The following is a 19,813-nucleotide window of genomic DNA, read 5'->3' as shown; positions in this document are numbered from 1 at the left end:
GCAGCAGTATGAGCTGCGGGATGGGTCAGCCACCCTCAGTACGTGCTTAGGGTCTCTCATGGGCTTGTACTTGGGGCAGCTATGCCTCCTGCCACTCACACTACTGCGGTTTGATTCTGTTTTTAGCTCTCTAATGTGATGAGAACTAGCATGAGTATGTCTCCTTGACACCACCGCTCAAAGTGTAGACGTAACCCTAAAACTTTATACTGATTCAAAATCTAGCTGTAATTATTTATTTATTTTAGCTTTTATAAGATGGAGCCTTTCATGGATAAATTTGATGAGCTACTAAATTAAAACATAGATCAAATTAAAATCATGATCAAACAGACTCCTAGGGCTTGACTGCCTCGCTGGGTCCCATTGGTGAAAGCCAATGGAACCTGGGCTGTAGGTTCCTGGCTGTGGAAAGTCCTCCCAGAAGAGACAGTCGCCTCTGTTTTGCTGTGGTCTGGAGCCAGCAGGCATAGACCAGACAGGATGAGTGGTCAGGGCAGGGCCATCCCTAGCCATTTTGGTGCCATACGCAGCCCCCCCCGCAGCAGGCCTCTGTGTGTGTGTTGGGCCCCAGGCCTCCGCAGGGGGCAGGAGCAGGCTTGGAGGGCAAGGGGGAACCGCCCCCCAGCACGAGCTGGCGGAGGGGAGAATGTTGGGGCCAGGTCACTCCACTTCCTGCCGACCAGCGAGTGCAGGGCAGGCCCGACCCCGCACTCACAGGGTAGAGCAACCTGGCCCCAGCCCACTCTGCTCTGCTCCTCCGGCGCCCAGCCTTGTGACTTGTGGGGCAGGGAGGAACCGCCCCCCAGCACTCACCAGCGGCACAGCTGGGAGCCAGCGGAGCAGAGTGGGCTGGGGCCGGGTCGGTGAGTGCAGGGTCAGGCCTGCCCTGCGGCAGTCCTCAGGGGAAGGGCTGAAGTGGGGGCGGGGATGGGGTGGAGCAGGGGCGGGAAGAGGCGGGGCTGGCATGGGGGCCATAGGGAAGAGGCAGCCCAGGGGCTGGAGCAGCATGCAGCTGCGTAGGGCACCAGGAAATTTGGTGCTCCAAATTTCCTGGTGCCCTACACAGCTGCATAATTTGCATATGGGTAGGGACAGCGCTGGGTCAGGGCAGCCAGGAGATGAACCGATTCAGGCACATCCCCCTCTAGCTGCTGCTGACAGGGCTATCTATGGAGTCCAAACTGTAATTTATTCCCTGCTATCCCCTGACAGAACAAGCTAAGAGAGCTAGAGGTAGTTCTACTGCCTGTCGTCCCAGCATTGAACATCGCCAGCCCAAGCTCTTCTGTGCCCTTTGGTCCCTTGCCTACAAACAGCCTCACTTGTAATCACTGAATAACAAATGAAATGACAGCTTATAAACATTTAGTCTCTAATCCGCAATGAGTGTTCTTACTGCATTCTCTGCATAGAGCTCCCCTTGCTACCAGAGGGAGCTCTACTCATGGAATTGCGTAGTCCGTAATAGGGGCCTGCATTGTGCAGAGGAGTTCCACATTGCACAACTGGGGAGCAGAATTTGCTCTAAAATATTAACGTGCTTCTATTAGCTATAACCGGGGTCAGCAACCTTTCAGAAGCGGCGTGCCAAGTCTTCATTTATTCACTCTAATTTAAGGTTTCGAGTGCCAGTAATACATTTTAATATTTTTAGAAGGTGTCTTTCTATAAGTCTATCATATATAACTAAACTATTGCTGTATGTAAAGTAAATAAGGTTTTAAAAATGTTTAAGAAGCTTCATTTAAAATTAAATTGAAATGCAGAGCCCCCCGGACTGGTGGCCAGGACCCGGGCAGTGTGAGTGCCACTGAAAATCAGCTTGTGTGCTGCCTTTGGCACGTGTGCCATAGGTTGCCTACCCCTGAGCTATAAGAATATATGTAATGAGCTTTTTAAAAATCCACTATGGGAGGAGAACAATTTACAATAATTTATTTTACGCCTTACGCCCATGTGTATAGTTGCGTGTCTGGTGATACACATCATGCAAATATAATAAGACACATCATCGTGTTTTGAGGCAACATACATCTAATTTACCTGTGATGTATCATTGGATGCCTCATATCACTTCTTACATTCAAGGCAATTATAACTGTAGAACAACTTGTTTTGATGAATGATGATATTTGAAGGAAAATACAGTGCGAGTGAGGGCTATGTGGTGGGATGGTGAAATTACTGTTACCACTGTCAGAGAACAACATTAGGGGCCTGAAGTTGATGGCAAACATATAACTGCTTCACTGTCAAAACTAAGAGGGACTCAGGTTCATACAGTCAAGTTCAGCAGGCTTTCCGGAATGGTGTACAAACCTACAGGGCCTTTTTTCCGTAAGCTTGCCAATTTAAACCCTGCTCCAATTCCCACCTAACTCAATGGTAATGTCTTTCTACTGGCAGAGGACAAGATTATTTTTCCATGGAGTTGGACTGGCCTGCTAGAGAGGCTACATTTGCAGTTTTCATTTTCATTCCTATGAAAATTAAAAATGTGTCAGAGGTACCTATAGTACAGCAATTAAACCCTCTGTTTAAAGCTCTAAATCACTACAGACTTAGAGGCAGGTGTGGCCTAGCAGCTGCAGCAGTTGACTCGGACTCAGGAGACCTGGGTTCTCTCCTTGGTTCTGCCACTCACCTGCTAGACAGTCTTGAGGAAGTCACTTTACCTGTCTGTTAACTAGCAGGGCCGGTGCTACCATTTAGGCAAACTAGGCGGTTGCCTAGGGCACCAAGATTTGGGGGCACCAAAAAGCGGTGCCCCCAATTTTTTTTTACAGCGTTCTTACACCCCCTCCCCGAGCGTGCGGTCGCCGCTCCACTTCTCCCACTTCCCAGGCTTGCAGCGCCAATCGGCTGTTTGGCGCCGCAAGCCTGGGAGGGGAGGAGAATTAGAGCGGGGGTGGCGTGCTGGGAAGGAGGCGGAGCAGAGGTGAGCTGAGGTGGGGAGCTGCCGCATGGCTCCCAGGGGTGGGGGAGGCGCCTCAGGGCGGTGGGGGGGCACAAGGTGGAAGTTTCGCCTAGGGCACGAAACTTCCTTGCACCGGCCCTGTTAACTAGAGATGTGTGTCTGTTACCCAATCTATTAAAGGGGATGGTGATACTACCTTTCTTTGACAAGCACTGTATAAGAGGTAGGTATTATTAACTATTTCCTGTAAGAGTTTTTTATTTTCAAAATCCCCCTTATTCTTACATATTTATCCATCACTCAGATTCTGACAATGTTGTTCAAGGTATCTCTTTATAATATTCCCTGGCATGGTAGGAATGACATTACTAAGTAGAGAGGGTAATATTTAAATGTTTTGTGGCTAAATTGCTTACAGATGTCAAATTATTTAGATTAAATTAGAATATTGTTCAAAAGAAAATGAATGTTTAAAAAGTATGCTATGTAAATTTTCAGACTGAGTCATTCTTACAAGGATTAAGAACAGACCTGTGCAGAGAATGGAAACTCTGTTTTGTTAAGGAGTTGGAGATTTAAAAATTGTTCCTAGTAGGAATTAAACCCAATAATTTTGAAATTCTCGAAGAAAGAATTTTTTTTAAAAGTGGTTTGGGGTTGGTAAAAACCTTTTTTTAATTTAATTTTATTTTATAAAAGATAATATAGTACAAAATAAAAAAATCATAACAAAAAGACATTTTGAAAGGAAAAAATTGCAACATTTCATTATAACTTCAAAACAGGATGTTTCAGTATTGTTGGAACTTTTATTCAATTAAATGAAATACTGGCAAAATTGATGCAATTTTTTAAATTGTTTAAATTTCAACAGAACTGAATTCTCCAATGGAAAATGTTCTGGTCAAAGTTTTTCTGAATCAGCTCTAATTAAGAAACAATGAATTACTAGAAAGACCAGTGGTTGTGTAAGATTTTAACCAATGGGAAGAACATACACATTTTGGCAACTGTATATTTGCTAAGACGCATCAAATTTTACAAACCAGTAAATGATTCTTTGACATCGAAGTTGTCACTTATCACCCTTTAAAATGCTGGAGAAAAAGGGCTTTGTTTTGGTCCTTTTGAATTTGTCCAGTCTCCTCCCTCACTACAGCTGGTTAAAAATGCTGACTTCTTTATGGAGTATTTTCAAAAGATCTTGTGTAAATATTCTGGATAAAATAAATTAATCATAATACTGAAAAATTATGACCAGCTCTACTTTCTCACTATGTCCAGGCACTCAGAGAAAAGCCTCTTCTAAACTGGTCTTTCCTTCCTCCTCCAATTATTGATCTTGTAACTCTGAAACTTAGCAGGTGTTTTGACAGATAATACATAATGGTCAAGATAATGCATAGACAAAACCTAAAACCAAATAATTGTAGCAGGGCAGTGTTGTCAAGTGGACCGAACACAGGAATAGGAGACAGAATCTAATGAAGTCTAATCTTGGGTCTAATTACTGACTCAATGGCTTTGGGCAAGTCCTTCAGAATCTGAGCCAAAGCTCAGTGAAGCGTTTCCATTGATGTTACTGGGCTGTGGATGAGGACCTTAACCTCTGTATGAGTATGTATATGTTGCAATCGGAGGTGTGATGACAGCACGTGTAAACATACCCAATATAGCTTTAATTTAGCTCGTGCAAGTACCAACAGCAGAGAAGCTGTGGATACACAGGTGTCAGCATGGGCCACCCGTGTAAGTACTCAGGGTTCTAGATGGGCTTGTACAGACCATGCTGAAGCCTGCTGTTGTGATTTCACTAATGGTACTCACGCTAGCTAGATTAAAGCTAGCTCGGGTCACGTGCTGAAACCACGCACCTTGGCTGCAATGTATGCTTAAATTTCACTCTCTGTTAAATGGGAATACTAATATTGATCTATCTCATGGGAATACTGTGAGATGTAATTAATGTTTGCATAGAGATAGCAAACTGCATATAGCAACTGTAAGTGCTAAAATTTATTACCTTTTCACTCAAATCCCTACTTTAAAAATACTTCTTATAGAAATCCTTTAACTATTCCTCTCCAAAATTCATTTTAAAAAATATTCTGCACTGCCTGGAGATTGACCTGCACCAAATCAAGAGGTGTAAATGTGCAATCTACTCAAATTGTTATATTCTGTCTTACTTAGTTTACAAGAGCCCTGGGGCAAGATTGTATCTCCTGCCGTTTGTTGTACTTCAGAGAAAACATTAATGGTGTTCAATAAATAACAATAAATTATCATAATTGCTTTTAGGAAACAAACTAACAGATGTACAATTTATTTTCACATTGGTAGAAACTAAGAAGGATTTCCCTAGTGACCAAAAAAAGAAGGAAAGGAAAAAAATAATGTAACCTTTGCATTTAAAAATTAGTATCTTTATCAAAATGTGTGTTACGTTTCAAAGAGTTCTGGTTTTAATAAATAATAATAATAATAACAATTATATATATAAGTAGCTCCTTTCATGTGTGCAACTCCAATTGCTTTACAAATATTAACTAAGTAAATGCCAAAGCTTCACTCTGGTAATGTGGAGTATGTGTTTATCATTATATTCATTTTACAGATCAGTAAAGTGAGGTACAGAAGGCTAAATCCCATTCACCTTATTCCAGTAGTCTCCTTGATTGTAATAAGTATTTAGTGATACTAACACAAAAAGAAAGAGAGCAAGTTTTCTATACAGAAATCAGGTGAAATACCATGATTAGTGTATGAGTGTGAGAACTATCAACAGAACCCTGGAATCTCAGACCTATGCCCTAAACACTAGGCAACATTTTTTAGTCTTTGCATAATACAAAATGAAATTATAGAAATTGAAGAATTGGGCTGGTTGAAAATTGTCCATCCAAAATGTTAGACAGAAAATTGGGTTTTTCATAAAACAAAATATTCTGTGAAAAAGTATCTCTTGTCCATGGAAAATTCTGATTTTTTGTTGAAAAATCAAATGCCCCCAAAATGAAATCTTTCAGCCAAAAATTAAAATATGTTGTTTTGGATATCCTGCCACTGTGCCGCACGAGAGTTGTAGTTCCATTTCCTTACAGCCCCATCCTTCTCTATAGACTGGGCTCCCATTTTTAAAACGAATCTTCTCATCTCCCATAATGCATCATGGCTAGGACTCCCATGGTGCAATTACCTCCCCTCACCATAAGGAGAGACCATGGTGTATCATGTTAGATGTTGTCAGGAGAGAAAGTAACTTAAAGGACTTACCGGTAAGCCGGAGTCCTGAGGGGTGTGTGTCCTCAACCGGAAGAGGCGGGACTTTCAAGATTTAAAGCCCCAGCCTCTGGCAGCAATTTAAAGGGCCTGGGGCTCCCCACAGGGGCCAGAGCCCTGGGCCCTTTAAATCACCACTGGAAAAGCTGGTCCAGTCCAGTACGCCATACCAGACCGGACCGGCTTACTTTCACCTCTGGATGTAGTCCAGCCAGGGAGTCTGTCTTTCAGAAGAGAATGAGAGTAGGAGGCACCCCAATTGCAACTCCCACGAGGCACTACAACTGCATTTCCAAATCAAGCTCTCTCAATTTTCAGCCAAAATATTTTGGTGGGTTTTGTTGTTGAAAAATAGACCAGCTCTATTTGAAAGCTTTGTATCACACCTGGCAGACATGAAAGAATTTCCCTTCACCACCCCAATACTTTTCTAATGAATGATCAATCACTAGTTCAAGGTTAATTAGAAGAAGCACAATTTTTCATCTCCCACAAAATATGTATAAATCATTTTTTTAGCCACATTTAATTGACGAATGGCTTAAAAATTACAGTAGGTACAGGAAATTCGTCTGTACAGTGCAGCCAGGTATATCAGTTAGTACATGCTAACATTCATTGATTTATGTGAATGGAAAGTCCATATATAATTGCAACTTGAAAACATGCAATTTTCCACAAGAGAAGGAAATAAGATATACAATGTGGATGAGTTATATATTATGTATGTAAGTTTACTACAAAACATAGCATTAATCCTATACTGGGATTTAGTATTGCAGACCCCTGTATCATGCAAATCCCATTTGCCTTCGGTGGGCCAGTGCAACCCCACATGGACATAAAAATCTGTATTAGCAGATCCCAATGAAGGATGAAGGCCCATGAAATCAGCACGTTTGCCCATCATTTCCGGACAAAGAAATATAGATATTTTATAATTTATACTGGTCACTTCCTCCAAATCAAAATCTCTACAGCAAAAAATAATCAAGAGAGACCAGTGAAAACAGTGATTAACAGAGTGAAACATTGTTGCAGCTTGGTTCTCCCAAGGATTGAGATCTATGAAATATGTGTATCAGCTTCAACGATTAAAACTGAACAAAAGCCTAAAGGAATCTACAACAGCCATTAAAAAAAGAGAAAAGTTTGAATCTGACTTCAAAAAAGCAATTTTGGTTTAGTCTCAGTTCTAAAGTGTAGAGACTGAAAATTATCCAAACTCAAATGAAAACCCATACAAGGGCACTATGAGCCCTGTTGCGCAAAGCCTTACTGACAGTTATCACCCTTACCAGTGAGAGACATCCCATGTCATTGCAACAGCTCTGAGAGTAAGGACCACTCACATAAGTACGGGTTTGCAGAAGCAGGTCCTTTATTGCCTACAGTAGCAAAAGGAAAAGAAAAAAATCTTACTGTTTTTTCTTTCACTGTTTCCACACGATCAGGTCTTGGCAAAGGTGCTCCTTGAGCTAGGGTTTCTTCTTTCTGGATTTTTTCATGTTTGGATACCATTTGTGGAATCCCAGTGGCCAAATCTTCCTTCTTAATCTCCTCTTGTTTCTTAACCTGCAATTCTTCAGGAGGTACTTTGGCTTCTAACTTCTCCTTGATACCTTGTCCTTTAGTCTCAACTCTGACGTCCTCTTTTTTGTCCTCTGGGAGGAATGGTTTCTCTTCTGGGAGTACACATTTTTTGTCTTCTTCCAATTTGCTTATAAGTTGCTTTACATCTGAACTTATCTCCGGAGGAATTTTATCCACTGACGCCGTCTTTGCCAGTTTCCCCTGTTGATGTTTTGGATCGTCCTTCTGTATTCCCTGGTGAATTTTATCAGCTGAGGGTTTCCTTGCCAGTTTCCCCTGCTGAATTTTTGGAGCTTCCTTCTGAATTCCTTGCTGGATTTTATCCGCTGATGGTATCTTAACCAGTTTCCCCAGCTGGAATTTTGGATCTTCCTTTGGAATCCCCTGGTGGATTTTATCAGCTGAAAGTGTCTTTGCCAATTTCCCCTGTTGAAGTTTTGGATCTTCCTTCTGAATCCCCTGCTGAATTTTATCAGCTGAAAGAGTCTTTGCCAATTTCCCCTGTGGAAACTTTGGAACTTTCTTCTGAATTCCTGGTTCTTCTTTTGATTTTTCCACTATTTGGGTAGGCAGTGCTGCAGTTTTCGGAGGGTGATCTGACTCGGTTGGCATAGGCTGGCGCTGAGGAACAACAGATGGTTTGGATACTGATTGTGAAGGGGCTGCCATTGGAGGTGGCATTTTGCCCATATCCCCAAGTTGTCCTGATATTGCTCTTTGTCTCTGGCAGTTTAAGCACAGCCATTCTTGTACCTATAACATAACAAACAACATTAAATAAAATAAATATTTTTGAAAGTAAAATCATATTGTGCTTTTGGCTGTTATTTTTGTCACTACAGTACTTGTAATCAAAATCCTATGAACATTGTACACAATTATTTTCCTGGTTCCCACAGATAGCTTTTGCTGGAAGACTCACACCATTCATCTAAACCACACAGAATGCAACATTTTAATGCAAAATTTAATGCATCGAAAGTAACAGGAGGGCATAAATACCCTTGAAAATTTTATCATTCATCCAAAATATTGCTGTTCTTTTCTAGAAAGCTTGTCCATATATGCCTAACATCTAGCCTCTTATACACATTGAGACAATACCTTCCTGTATGTTTTTTTATCATTGTAATAGGATGGTCTGTCTGTTTAATGGACTGCTTTGGACTTTTGTTTATCTGTTTTTCCGATAGAGATTAGTTCTTTTTCCCTATTCTGGATTTTCTAGTTTTGTGTGATAAAAGTGTGTGTGTGAGACAATGGGATATGAATGAAAGATAGGTCATCCTTCTTTTGTTTTCTTCCTTTGGTAAATCGTTGCTGCATTCTGTCTCTCTTTCTACCTTTCCCAGAAAACTAGGAAAAGGACAAATGGGCACCTGTGCATAAACTCATGGTGGTGGTTGCCTGGCTACAGAAGAGTCAGATTGCTTTCAGCAGAACTTGGCTATAGTTGCAGCAGGTTTCAAATGAGAACCTGAGACATAGTAAACAGTATAAAAAAAACCCCAGAAACCTCTGGAGAAGGAGTTAGCCTGGAAACTTTAATTCAGAGCCAGCTAATGAGCCCCATTATTGGACCAAGATCCTTATGCTGTAAATTACAGAAACCTTTGTTGTGTGTTTCTTTTTGTTCTTTTCAACAAGATGGGGGAAGGCCTAATAGATTCAATTTCTTTTACAGCATTTGGACTGGAGCTCCTATTTTCTTCACAGTGCCAACCCAGTGGCTTAGTGTCTGTTGAAACACCTATCACTTGGAGGGTGTTATTTGGAAACATAGAATATAATAAACAGAGAAATAACAGTGATAGTAATAATATGTTAGAAAACAGTGGCTGAAGAACAGAGACCCCTTTCTACATCAAAGACATGCTTCAGATAATTTTAGAATGGAAGTATTCTTGAAAAAAAAAAAAAAAAAAAAAAAAAAAAAAAAGGTCTTTAATCCTACAATCACAGAGGTAGAGCTGGAAGGGATTATATTACTGACCTGGGAAGAAAAAAGAAAAATGTGCATCCAGTTCTGCAAGATGTCCAGGGCCAGATTTACAAAGGTACTGAGGCACCCTAAGATAGAGATGGGTGCCAAATGGCTAGGCATCTAACTGCCATTGAAAGTCAATGAGACATAGGTGCCTATTTCACTGTGGCACTTTTGTAAATACCACTAAGTGCCTATCTGCATGTTTTGGCACCTAAATGCTTTTGTAAATCTGGGCCTCAGCCACCAAGCACCTCACATGAGGTGCTCAGCCCTTGTATTCTTCTTTTCTTCCCACAGTGCAGTTTATATTTTGCTCTGTCATACTCAAGAATGGTCGCAACTGAACGTCAACCAGATTAAAACTAGCAATTGCCCTGTCATTTTGTTTCTGTCCTTACAGGCCGCTTATGAAGTCTTACAAGGCCAAGAATAATAACCGGAATTCTGTTAAGCATTCCACCAATATCTTGCTGGCTCTAGGCCAAAACAGATTTAGAAAATATAATAAATAGTAAGAATTGTAAATTATTTATTAGAATTGCACATGAAAAGAGTGTTGTGTGTGAATCAAACGCTTATAAAAACTAAACTGCAAACACGACAAGGTCTGAAGAAGGGATTGTTTAATATTTAAAATAGAAGTAGCCTTCTTTGTCAGCAAATAGATCATTATGTTGCTAGCATCCAAAATGAGGGATATCTGCACTTTAGCATGGTTCACATATTTTGTCTAAAAATTGCACTTACCTACTTATTATTTTACTTTTCATTACAATGCCCCATACACATGAGTATTAGTAATTGTCACTGACACAGAAGCACATAAAGCATTTGAAATAATTGGTAATTTTCCCCCAATAAAGACTGCAAGATCTAACTCTTTACTGAGTCATCTGTAGCTTCTTATACTGATTTCTATAAGGTGCTAATCAGGACAGTCACATAAAAGCGTGATCCAACACCCACAGAAAGTAAAAGAAAGGCTCCCATGACTTCAGTGGACACTGAATCAGGACCTTAGCTCAAAATTAGAGAATGTGTGTACACGTGCCTGTGTGAGTTTATGGTCAGGTCAGGTCTCCAGTACAGACTTATATCCAGTACAGACATTGCTCTGGGGTGTGTTTGGCCGTTATACCAACCTAACCCCCTGTGTAGACAGCACTATGTTGGCAGGAGAGCTTCTCCCATTGACACAGCTATTGCCTCTCAGGGAGGTGGATTAACTATGCTCTCCTGTTAGCATCATAGGAGCATCTTCACTAAAACGCTTCAGCAACATTTTAAGTGTAGACCTGGCTCACTATAAATAAAAATTTGGCCCAGTGCCAATACAGACTCCAACACTTTCTCCTTAAACAAAAAACAACCAAAGAATGCTCTCCACTAACCCTTCAGGCAACAAGCTGTATGAATAAAGAAGTTATTTTGCCTGAATGAACTTGGGTCAATGGCCCCCACCATTACAGTCTCCTCCATTTTAAATCAAGGAGATGCTAATCCAAGCCCAACAGCTGCCATGGATCGTACACAATAAGAAAGACCATCTCCAAAGTAATGTGGGCTACTAGAGTCATAAAGTCATAGAGTTTAAGGTAAGAAGGGACCACAAGATCATTTAGTCTGACTTCCTGTACATCACAGGTTACCAATGCCACCCAGCACCCACAACAAACCCAACAACTGAAATTAGTCTAAAGCAGCGGTTTCCAAACTTTTTTGATCGCGCTCCCCTACCAGTAAAAATTTTTTGAGCACGCACCCCTTGCCGCGTCGAAGCAAAAAACCCAAACAAACAAAAAAAGTGCTCCTCCTGCCGTGCACCCCCAAGGATCTCTTGCGCACCCCACTTTGGAGACCACTGGTCTAAAGTACTAGAGCCCTCAGAAAACTAAACTATTCTACGTCACAGGCAGCGAATAGGAGGGGCTGCGGTGCACCAATCCCCGAGGCCCCCAAACGGCAGGGGATTGATTAGATGAGATATACCGAGATGATCCTGGCAAATGATCTATCAGTTTAGTTGAACAAACCTTAGGCTCTGTTGCCATCTTTCAAGATTTTAATTCTGAGATTTGCAATAATTCATGTTTTTTCTTAAAGACTCAGATTCTACAGTCATGTGAATATGTGAGAATCTCAGATGTATTTTTATTTTTAAGGTAATTTTTTAACCTGCATGGTTGGGGAGAAAAGCATGAAAACGTGACTCCAGTATAGTGTAACAGGGCTCAAAACCAGAATACAAATAAAAGGAACCAAAATGTATTTTTGTAATTGGTCTCATGATTCATAAGCCAATCTAATGATTTTTGGGGCCTGTAGTGAGGCCGTGTGGCCTCCTTCTGAGCCAGAGGGGGAAGAACCACTCTCCCTGCCCACGTGGGTGGTGCCAGGACTGCCTCACCCCTCCCACCAGAAGTACGACACCAGAACAGGAAATATAAAGGGCAGGGCCTCCCGCTCAGTTTGGGCTGAGACACAGAGGGAGACAGACATTCCCAGCTGCTGACACTGCTGTTGAGCCCAGTGATGCCCTGCCATGGGACACCTACCCAGAAGAGGCAGATGACGCCCCGCTAATCCAGGTACACCCCAAGGGGAGGGGAGGAAGTGGCCCAGGGGCAGCCAACCAAAGTGGCAGTCTGGCTGCAGCTTTGCCTCAGGTACGGCCAGTGTGTTGCGGTTGGGAGCCCTACTGACCCAGTGGCAGACCACTCCGACACTGTTAGGGCTCTGGGTTGGGGGTCCGGTGGAATAGGCCCAGACCTCACCTGCCACCACCAGGGCCTGGGCTTGTTGGTTGTCTGCTGAAGCTAGGACGTCTGACCCCTGGGCTTGCCCTGTCTCTGAATCAAGAGACCGGGGCTAATTGACTACTGGGTTTTTCCCCGACTCTGTTGCAAGAGCCCAGAGCTGAGTGATTACTGGGTGTGCCCTTCTCTGCAGGAGGAGATTAGGGCCAGTTAGGACACTATCGCCAAACTGCTAGTTCCCCAATACTAGGCTGAGATCCCAATGATGTAGTGAGGTGGGATGGCCTCCCTCCAACTCAGAGTGGGAGGACCGACCACCACACGACTACACTGCCAGACTCATGAGTTAGTAATGTTTGGGTTGGCGGTCCTCCATGAGCTATATCCTCTGCTTGTATAAATTAGTGTTGTTCCACTGAAGTCAACAGACCTATGTGATTTATATCAGCTAAGGATTTGGCCTCACATTATGCTTGATGCGTACTAAATTTATTTTATACTCAGACTCCTTATGAATAAGTTTACTGTATTCCACCTCAAGGTAGCAAGCTGTTGTTGCTAATATCCCAAAGTATTAACATATGAGTTATATTTATGTATGAAGTATAATCCAATATGTTGCAGATGTGGTACAAAAGTTCTTAATGATTATTGCTCTGTGGAGATAATTCCATTTGCTGAAATTTGCTTTCATTCCAATTTGGTTTTGAAACCTACCTGGTTTCCTGCCAGCTCATCTGGAGCATGTACATTGGAAGGCCTAAGGGCCTTGACTCTGGGATAGTCTGCCTGGCAGGCTTTCCTAGAGACAGGCAGTCTAGCTGGCAAGAAACTATCAGACCCTTATGTGGTTTCTGGAGGAACTTTGTCAACATTTTGATTTCAGTCAATCGGCAAATTCTAAAGCTCTATTAATAATCCATTGGGACTTTTTGTTGCATATTCCTGAGATTAGTACAGTCCTAGTTTCTACAGAATTTATATCTTCAGCATCTCCCACCATGTTGGGTATGGTAATGATCTATGCTTGTTGAACACCTATTGACTTGAGGGGTTGTGCCATGTACAGAGGGCCTGGCAGGACTGAGCCTTGGAACTGTCAAGTTTTTTCATTCTGTGTGGAGATGCAGAGCTATTCTACGGACTCACACAAGAAACCAGCTCAGTGGGATTGCTCTAGTTTAGCAATGGTGTAAGTGAGAGCAGACTCTGGTCCTGAGCATCTCTCTGAGGTAGGTCAAATAGTTAAAAGCCCTGGGAACAGCCAAGTCATGAGGAAGCTGGCTTATGATACTTGTATGTACAGTCCTGATCAAAGATAATAAATAGCCTGATCCAAAGTCCCTTCAAAACTGTGGAAAGAATCTTACAGACTACAGTGGGCACTGAACCGTGCTCATAAGCTTTTTTTTAATCAATTCTTTTTCCACTCCAAGGCCACTGGTGCTCAGCACTCAAAGCATATTAACTACCCTTCTTTCTCCCCTGATAATTAGTTCTGAAAGAAATTTGATCTTTCAATAAATGGCCAAATTATATCACAATTTTCTTTTCATCTTGGATGCATGCTGGCAGTTTTAAACCTTAATCAATGATCCTAGATTTACAATTGGGAAAAAGTAGATTCCCAGATCAGAAGGGACCTTTATGATCATATAGTCAGATCTCCTGTATAACACAGGCCAGAGAACTTCCCCAAAAATAATTCCTAGAGCACTGCTTTTAGAAAAAACATCCACTCTATATTGAAAAGGAGTCAGTGATGACGAATACACTACAACCCTTGGTAAATTGTTCCAATAGTTAATAACTCTCACCCTTAAAAGTTTACACCTTATTTCCAGTCTGAGTTTGTCTAGCTTCAACTTCCAGTCATTGGATAATGTTATAGCTTTCCCCGCTAGATTGAATAGTCTGGTCCTGGTTCTGTCTTTGGGAGGCATCAGTTACAAAGAATGAAGAAGCTTCTTTATTCGTGAAGAACACAAATAAGATACAACCAAGTTTTCCTGAAAATATTTTCACTATTTGTTTCACAAAGTCTCTGTCCAGTCTAGTTATTTCATGTTGCAAAAATGATCTGAGCAATATTAGAAACACTAAAAACCGTGCATTGATTTTTATTATCCCAGATGAAAGTAGCACAGCCAGAAACAAATTTGGGCATAAAACCAATGCAAAAATAATCATTTGACCATTACAGTAACTAAATATAACATGTACTGCTACAGTATGACTAATATATAGCAAATGGAGAACAATCTCCCACAATATCATTGATGCTTGCTCTGTCTCATGAATTTTGTAAAGTTTCTGTCTTCCAAAATAACTTGATCAAATGCCATAGATTTTTATTTAAAACTGCTGAATGGCAACACTGGAGACATACAGGTCAGACTTTCATACCTTTAGTCACAATGAGTAGCACTTTATTCCACAAGTAATTCAATTGTTTCACTGGGACTGTTCATGATGTATGGTACAACTTAAACATGAATAAAGGTATCAGAATCTAACCTTAACTGTATTGATTTGGCATAAAACTCGTAAAAATGTTCATTAAAAACCCATGAAGTAAAAATACACCATGATTCTGTGATATTTCATCCAAGAGTTCACTGAGTTCTACGTACAGCTTAGACTGATATCCTTTACGAGCACATTGCCCAGTATATTAAATGGAGGAAATGTCTTTTACAGTAATGTTATTGAAGTGCAACTGAAAACATTCATGAATTTTAATCAAAAGTAGCTGTTTTTTTAATACTAAGAATCTACTTGGCCTATTTTTGCCGGGTGACCCAGTAGAAAATACTGGGAGTTGCAAATGTCTATCTGAAAACATGTACAATCATAGAATCATAGAATATTAGGGTTGGAGGAGTCCTCAGGAGGTCATCTAATCCAACCCCCTGCTCAAAGCAGGACCAACACCAACCAAATCATACCAGCCAGGGCTTTGTCAAGCCGGGCCTTAAAAACTTCTAAGGAGGGAGATTCCACCACCTCCCTAGGTAACCCATTCCAGTGCTTCACCACCCTCCTAGTGAAATAGTGTTTCCTAATATCCAACCTAGACCTCCCCCACTGCAACTTGAGACCATTGTTTCTTGTTCTGTCATCTGCCACCACTAAGAACAGCTGAGCTCCATCCTCTTTGGAACCCTCCTTCATGTAGTTGAAGGCTGTTATCAAATCCCCCCTCACTCTTCTCTTCTGCAGACTAAATAACCCCAGTTTCCTCAGCCTCTCCTCGTAAGTCAATGGTCACACACTTATATTTTGGATTAAACTTAAGAGACTCAATGTAAAAACAAAACACTTGACCATTTGCTCTCCATACCCCCTAATTGTTTGTCATGTTTTCCCTCTTACTTACCAAAAACATCCCTATCTCCTCATCCCTGCATAATTCCAATCCAATCTACATCTATGTGTTAATATCTTATCATGTCACTTCCACTCCTTGCTTTGCCAATTATGCCAATCTCTCTTATCTGCTTCCCCTGCAACCATCAATATGCTGCCCCTATGTCTTCCCAATTCTGAGTCATCAACCCACTATCCGCTCTCCACTTCAATCCTTCATCAAGATTCACTTCTTGTGCCCTGCCCACATGAAATGAGTCAGGCATTTCAATACAAAATGAGAATACAAAACAACCCAGTCACTCTCTCCTCTGGTCTTCCCTGTGCATGATATCTATTCTGTGTCTGTTTTGCTTATATTATAATCTCTCCAAGGCAGGGACTGTCTGCATTTTGTACCTCATTTTGTCAAGCCCATAAAAAGAAAAAAAAATAAGCTGATAAGATAAACTGCTGATTTTTTTAACTGTCTGTCTTCAGGACATAAAGGTAAAGGACCTAGACCTGAATTCGTTACACGTGTGAATGATTACACGACAGCAAATTTAACTGATCGTATGAGTATAGGTTAAAGACTCCTCATCTTTCTCCTCACACTCTCTGGTTATGTTTTCACCGAGTCATCAGTTCTCAGATCTTGGGATTCTCTAATGAACAAGCAGGGGTAACATTCCTTTTCTAAACTGCACAATTTTAAATTGCCTCTGAAATGCAAACTGCATTTTCAGAACCACGTGTGTATCTCATCACAATAAAGTTTATAAATCCTTTTTATGTCAGATCTTGATTCCCTGTCAGAATCTGTAAAATCAGATTCTGTACCATAAAGTCATATGCCTGAGTTTTAGCCTTGTCTTTTCCTCAGTTAACCTCATGCTCTGAATACAAGCTTTTCCCCAGGGCTATATTTTCAGTTTGCCTGTCAACCCACATTTATTATGACTTGATAAATGGACATCATCTTCCTTCAGCAGTCTTCACTGGATAATTCCTCTTGCTTCCTTTCGACTCCTTAAAGACTTTACACCCTTTTATCACTGAGTTGGGTGTACTAGTTATCAGTATTATAAACAACACTAATGTGCCTTAGTGTTCCAACTCCACAGCTCTTTCCTGTTTTATCGGGAATCCCAACAATCCCATCCTGCTGGACATAGTAAAAGCAGCTGTTATACCAATTCAGCTTTCTTATATACAAATACCACCATGAAAAGGGCACACATTTAGCCATTCAATACTAACGTATTGTCTCTGTTTTTCAAGTCACGCAAGAGCTTAGGCACTGCAGTTCCTAGGCTCATGTATTCATATATTACAGTGTCAGAAAAGTTAAAGTTGAAAATGTTGATCAGGTCAACTAATCCATCTCCCTGCCTGTGTAGAATTTTTATTAGAGTCTATAGTGATCCTTTATCCAGTCTAGTTTTAAATGCCTAGGGTACGACTATACTAGAGTTTTTACATGGAGTTAACTGATTGTCAGTTTGTTCTGGACTACAAATGTCTGTAGTTTAACCTAGAGATCAGCCTAGCAAGTTTCCTTGGAATGTCTGGAACATATGTTTATTCTTCTGCCAGAAAAAAAAAGTATTACTATGAAGAGGAGCAACATAGAGAAATCATGGCAGTATCACTGAAAAAATCACTGCTCCAAATCACTGACTTTAAAACATAAGATACAATGAACACGTTTGCAAAGACAAACTACTTCTTATATTATCAAGCAACACACATTCATTGCAAGAAGACAAAAATATCCATAATAAATGAAAAGTGAGAAAAAAATAGCCCTTTATTTTAGTTAAAAAAAAAGAATGAACTCTCAGATGCTCTGTAAAATACTTTCATTGCTATCAAAATCTGCTTGCTTTTCTTTTGCCTTTGTAGTATACAGGCTCTGAAGATTGTTTTCTTAGAAAGTACAGGTAACAAGTCAATTGCATTTAAAAATATAACGTTGATATTAACATTAATATTGTGCAGTCATAGGACTCAAAAGCAATTTTAACCAGTGTACTTTTTTGGAGGTAGTTTTTCCACTGTTTTAACATGATTAACAATATTCTCAAGCATGTTAACAACATTGAAGAAATTCACATCTTTTAACTGTACTGACTACCAAGCTCCCTTGTTTCAGCTTCCAAATAAACAGACTTACTGGTTTGACTACACTTGAAAGTTTGGATTAAAATAGGGTTGGAGGAGTTTGAAGTGCAATAGTTTTCAAACAAGGTATTCTTATTCCAGAATAAGAGTGTTCACACATGGGGTTAATCAGGAACCACACCATGTGTAAATAAGCCTTTAGTTTTAAAATGAAACTTTTTTTTTTCTATTTAAAGTTGCAGTTAAGCTGCAGTTTTACTCTGAAAAATGACTATGAAAAATTCCATCTTCTTCCTTTACAGATCTGTTCCCTATGAATATTCAGAGTCATATTTGCTGCCGTTAGTGATAAAAATATCTTTTCATTCTTTTTACTCCTGTTACCATTGCAAACAGCTAAAATAGAGTGAGGTGGATTCTCTTTTTTCTTGGGTATCAGCAGAATAGTTTGCTATATCCTGATCAGATGCACACTCACTGAGGACAATGGGTTTGCATAGTTGTCATTAAGCCTCCAATTCGGCTAAGGGCTTATCAATACGCTTAAGTCTCACTGGCTTCATTCAATGCAGTAAACATATCTGCTGAAGCCCAAGAAAAAACAGAATCCAGCTCACTCTCTTTTGGCTGTGTTAGCTCTACAGTGGTTTTAAACAGAAGTAAACAGCAATGAAAAGTTTCAGTGTTACCTAAGTACTACAAAACCTTTTGCCTAGTTAAGTCTACTGTCCCTGACAATGATGATATTTGAACAGAAATGTGATGTTACCACAACATGCAGTCTGCTTGATTTTGCTATTCAGTGTATGAACTGACTTTCTGCACGGTGCTGTAATGGGATTTACCTTTTTGATTTCTTGCCATCCAATAAGCAGTAATAAAAGTAGAAGGTATTGTACTATATGGCTAGAGTCCAGACTCCCCGTCTTAGATTATGGGAAAGCTATTCAATTTGTGTTTCGCTGAAGGAAAGGCAGTCTTCCAAAAAAAAAAAAAATTCATTAATTTAGTATGGCTTTGTTTAGCTTGACATTTTTAGAGACACTTTTTCTTGATTTACTTTATTTGCCTTCAGTTCCCCTAGGTATTTTGGATTACTCTTTCTCTCATTAAAAAAAATAATTTTCATTAATAAAGTGTGTTTATAATCCTGTAGGTTAAATGCAGAGTAGGTAGAATTACTTTACTCAATAGGATTAAATTGAACACATCTGTTTAGACGGCTTTGTATTATTTATAATTGGGTGTTGCACACAGGCCCAGTCAACACTCCATTGGGCAAGGCACTACACAAACATGTAAAGGAAAATGGTCTCTGTCCCCAAAGAATTTACTATCTAATTTGAATGAAGATGAAACAAGTGTGTAACAAACAACAGGAGGAAAGGGAATGAAAGTAATGACCATAAGATCACAGTTACATAGGGCACACAACTTGATTGTTCCAGATCATTTAAGATAATTATTTTTAAAAAATATAAACAGTATCAGCTAATTTGACTGCAGATCAATCTAGCCAACATTAGTTGATCAATATGTTGTAGGTGTGACAGGAGGAATGCATTTTGAGGAGGAATCTGAAGTGGAAATTAGCAGCCTTACAGATTAGTTCCAGGTATAAAGTTCAGCTTGGAATTTAGTGCAGAGATCTTCCCCCACACCCAATCTAATTACTATGTACAATCCTCCTGATCAGGACCCACCTTTTTTTCTAAATTCTTAATGGTTATTATAAAGTTTTTATCCAAATTGGTACATAGCACACATTTTTCAGCTTTTTTACTTGCTTCTTGGATACCA

At 40.4% G+C, this 19,813-nt stretch overlaps 1 protein-coding gene across 3 annotated transcripts in view; it reads right to left on the bottom strand.

The window, feature by feature from the left end:
- The window catches only part of PCLO (piccolo presynaptic cytomatrix protein), a 504,664-nt gene that overhangs the window by 254,876 nt on the left and 229,975 nt on the right, over window positions 1-19,813 (bottom strand). For all 3 annotated transcript variants that reach the window (XM_034765561.1, XM_034765570.1, XM_034765579.1), the window contains exon 4: window positions 7,625-8,548. In XM_034765561.1, the coding sequence (XP_034621452.1) occupies window positions 7,625-8,548 (924 nt within the window). The remainder of the gene's footprint in view (window positions 1-7,624; window positions 8,549-19,813) is intronic.

This window comes from Trachemys scripta, chromosome 1, assembly GCF_013100865.1.
Source record: "Trachemys scripta elegans isolate TJP31775 chromosome 1, CAS_Tse_1.0, whole genome shotgun sequence".
Lineage (NCBI taxonomy): Eukaryota > Metazoa > Chordata > Testudines > Emydidae > Trachemys > Trachemys scripta.
This window is presented reverse-complemented; position numbering and strand designations above follow the sequence as displayed.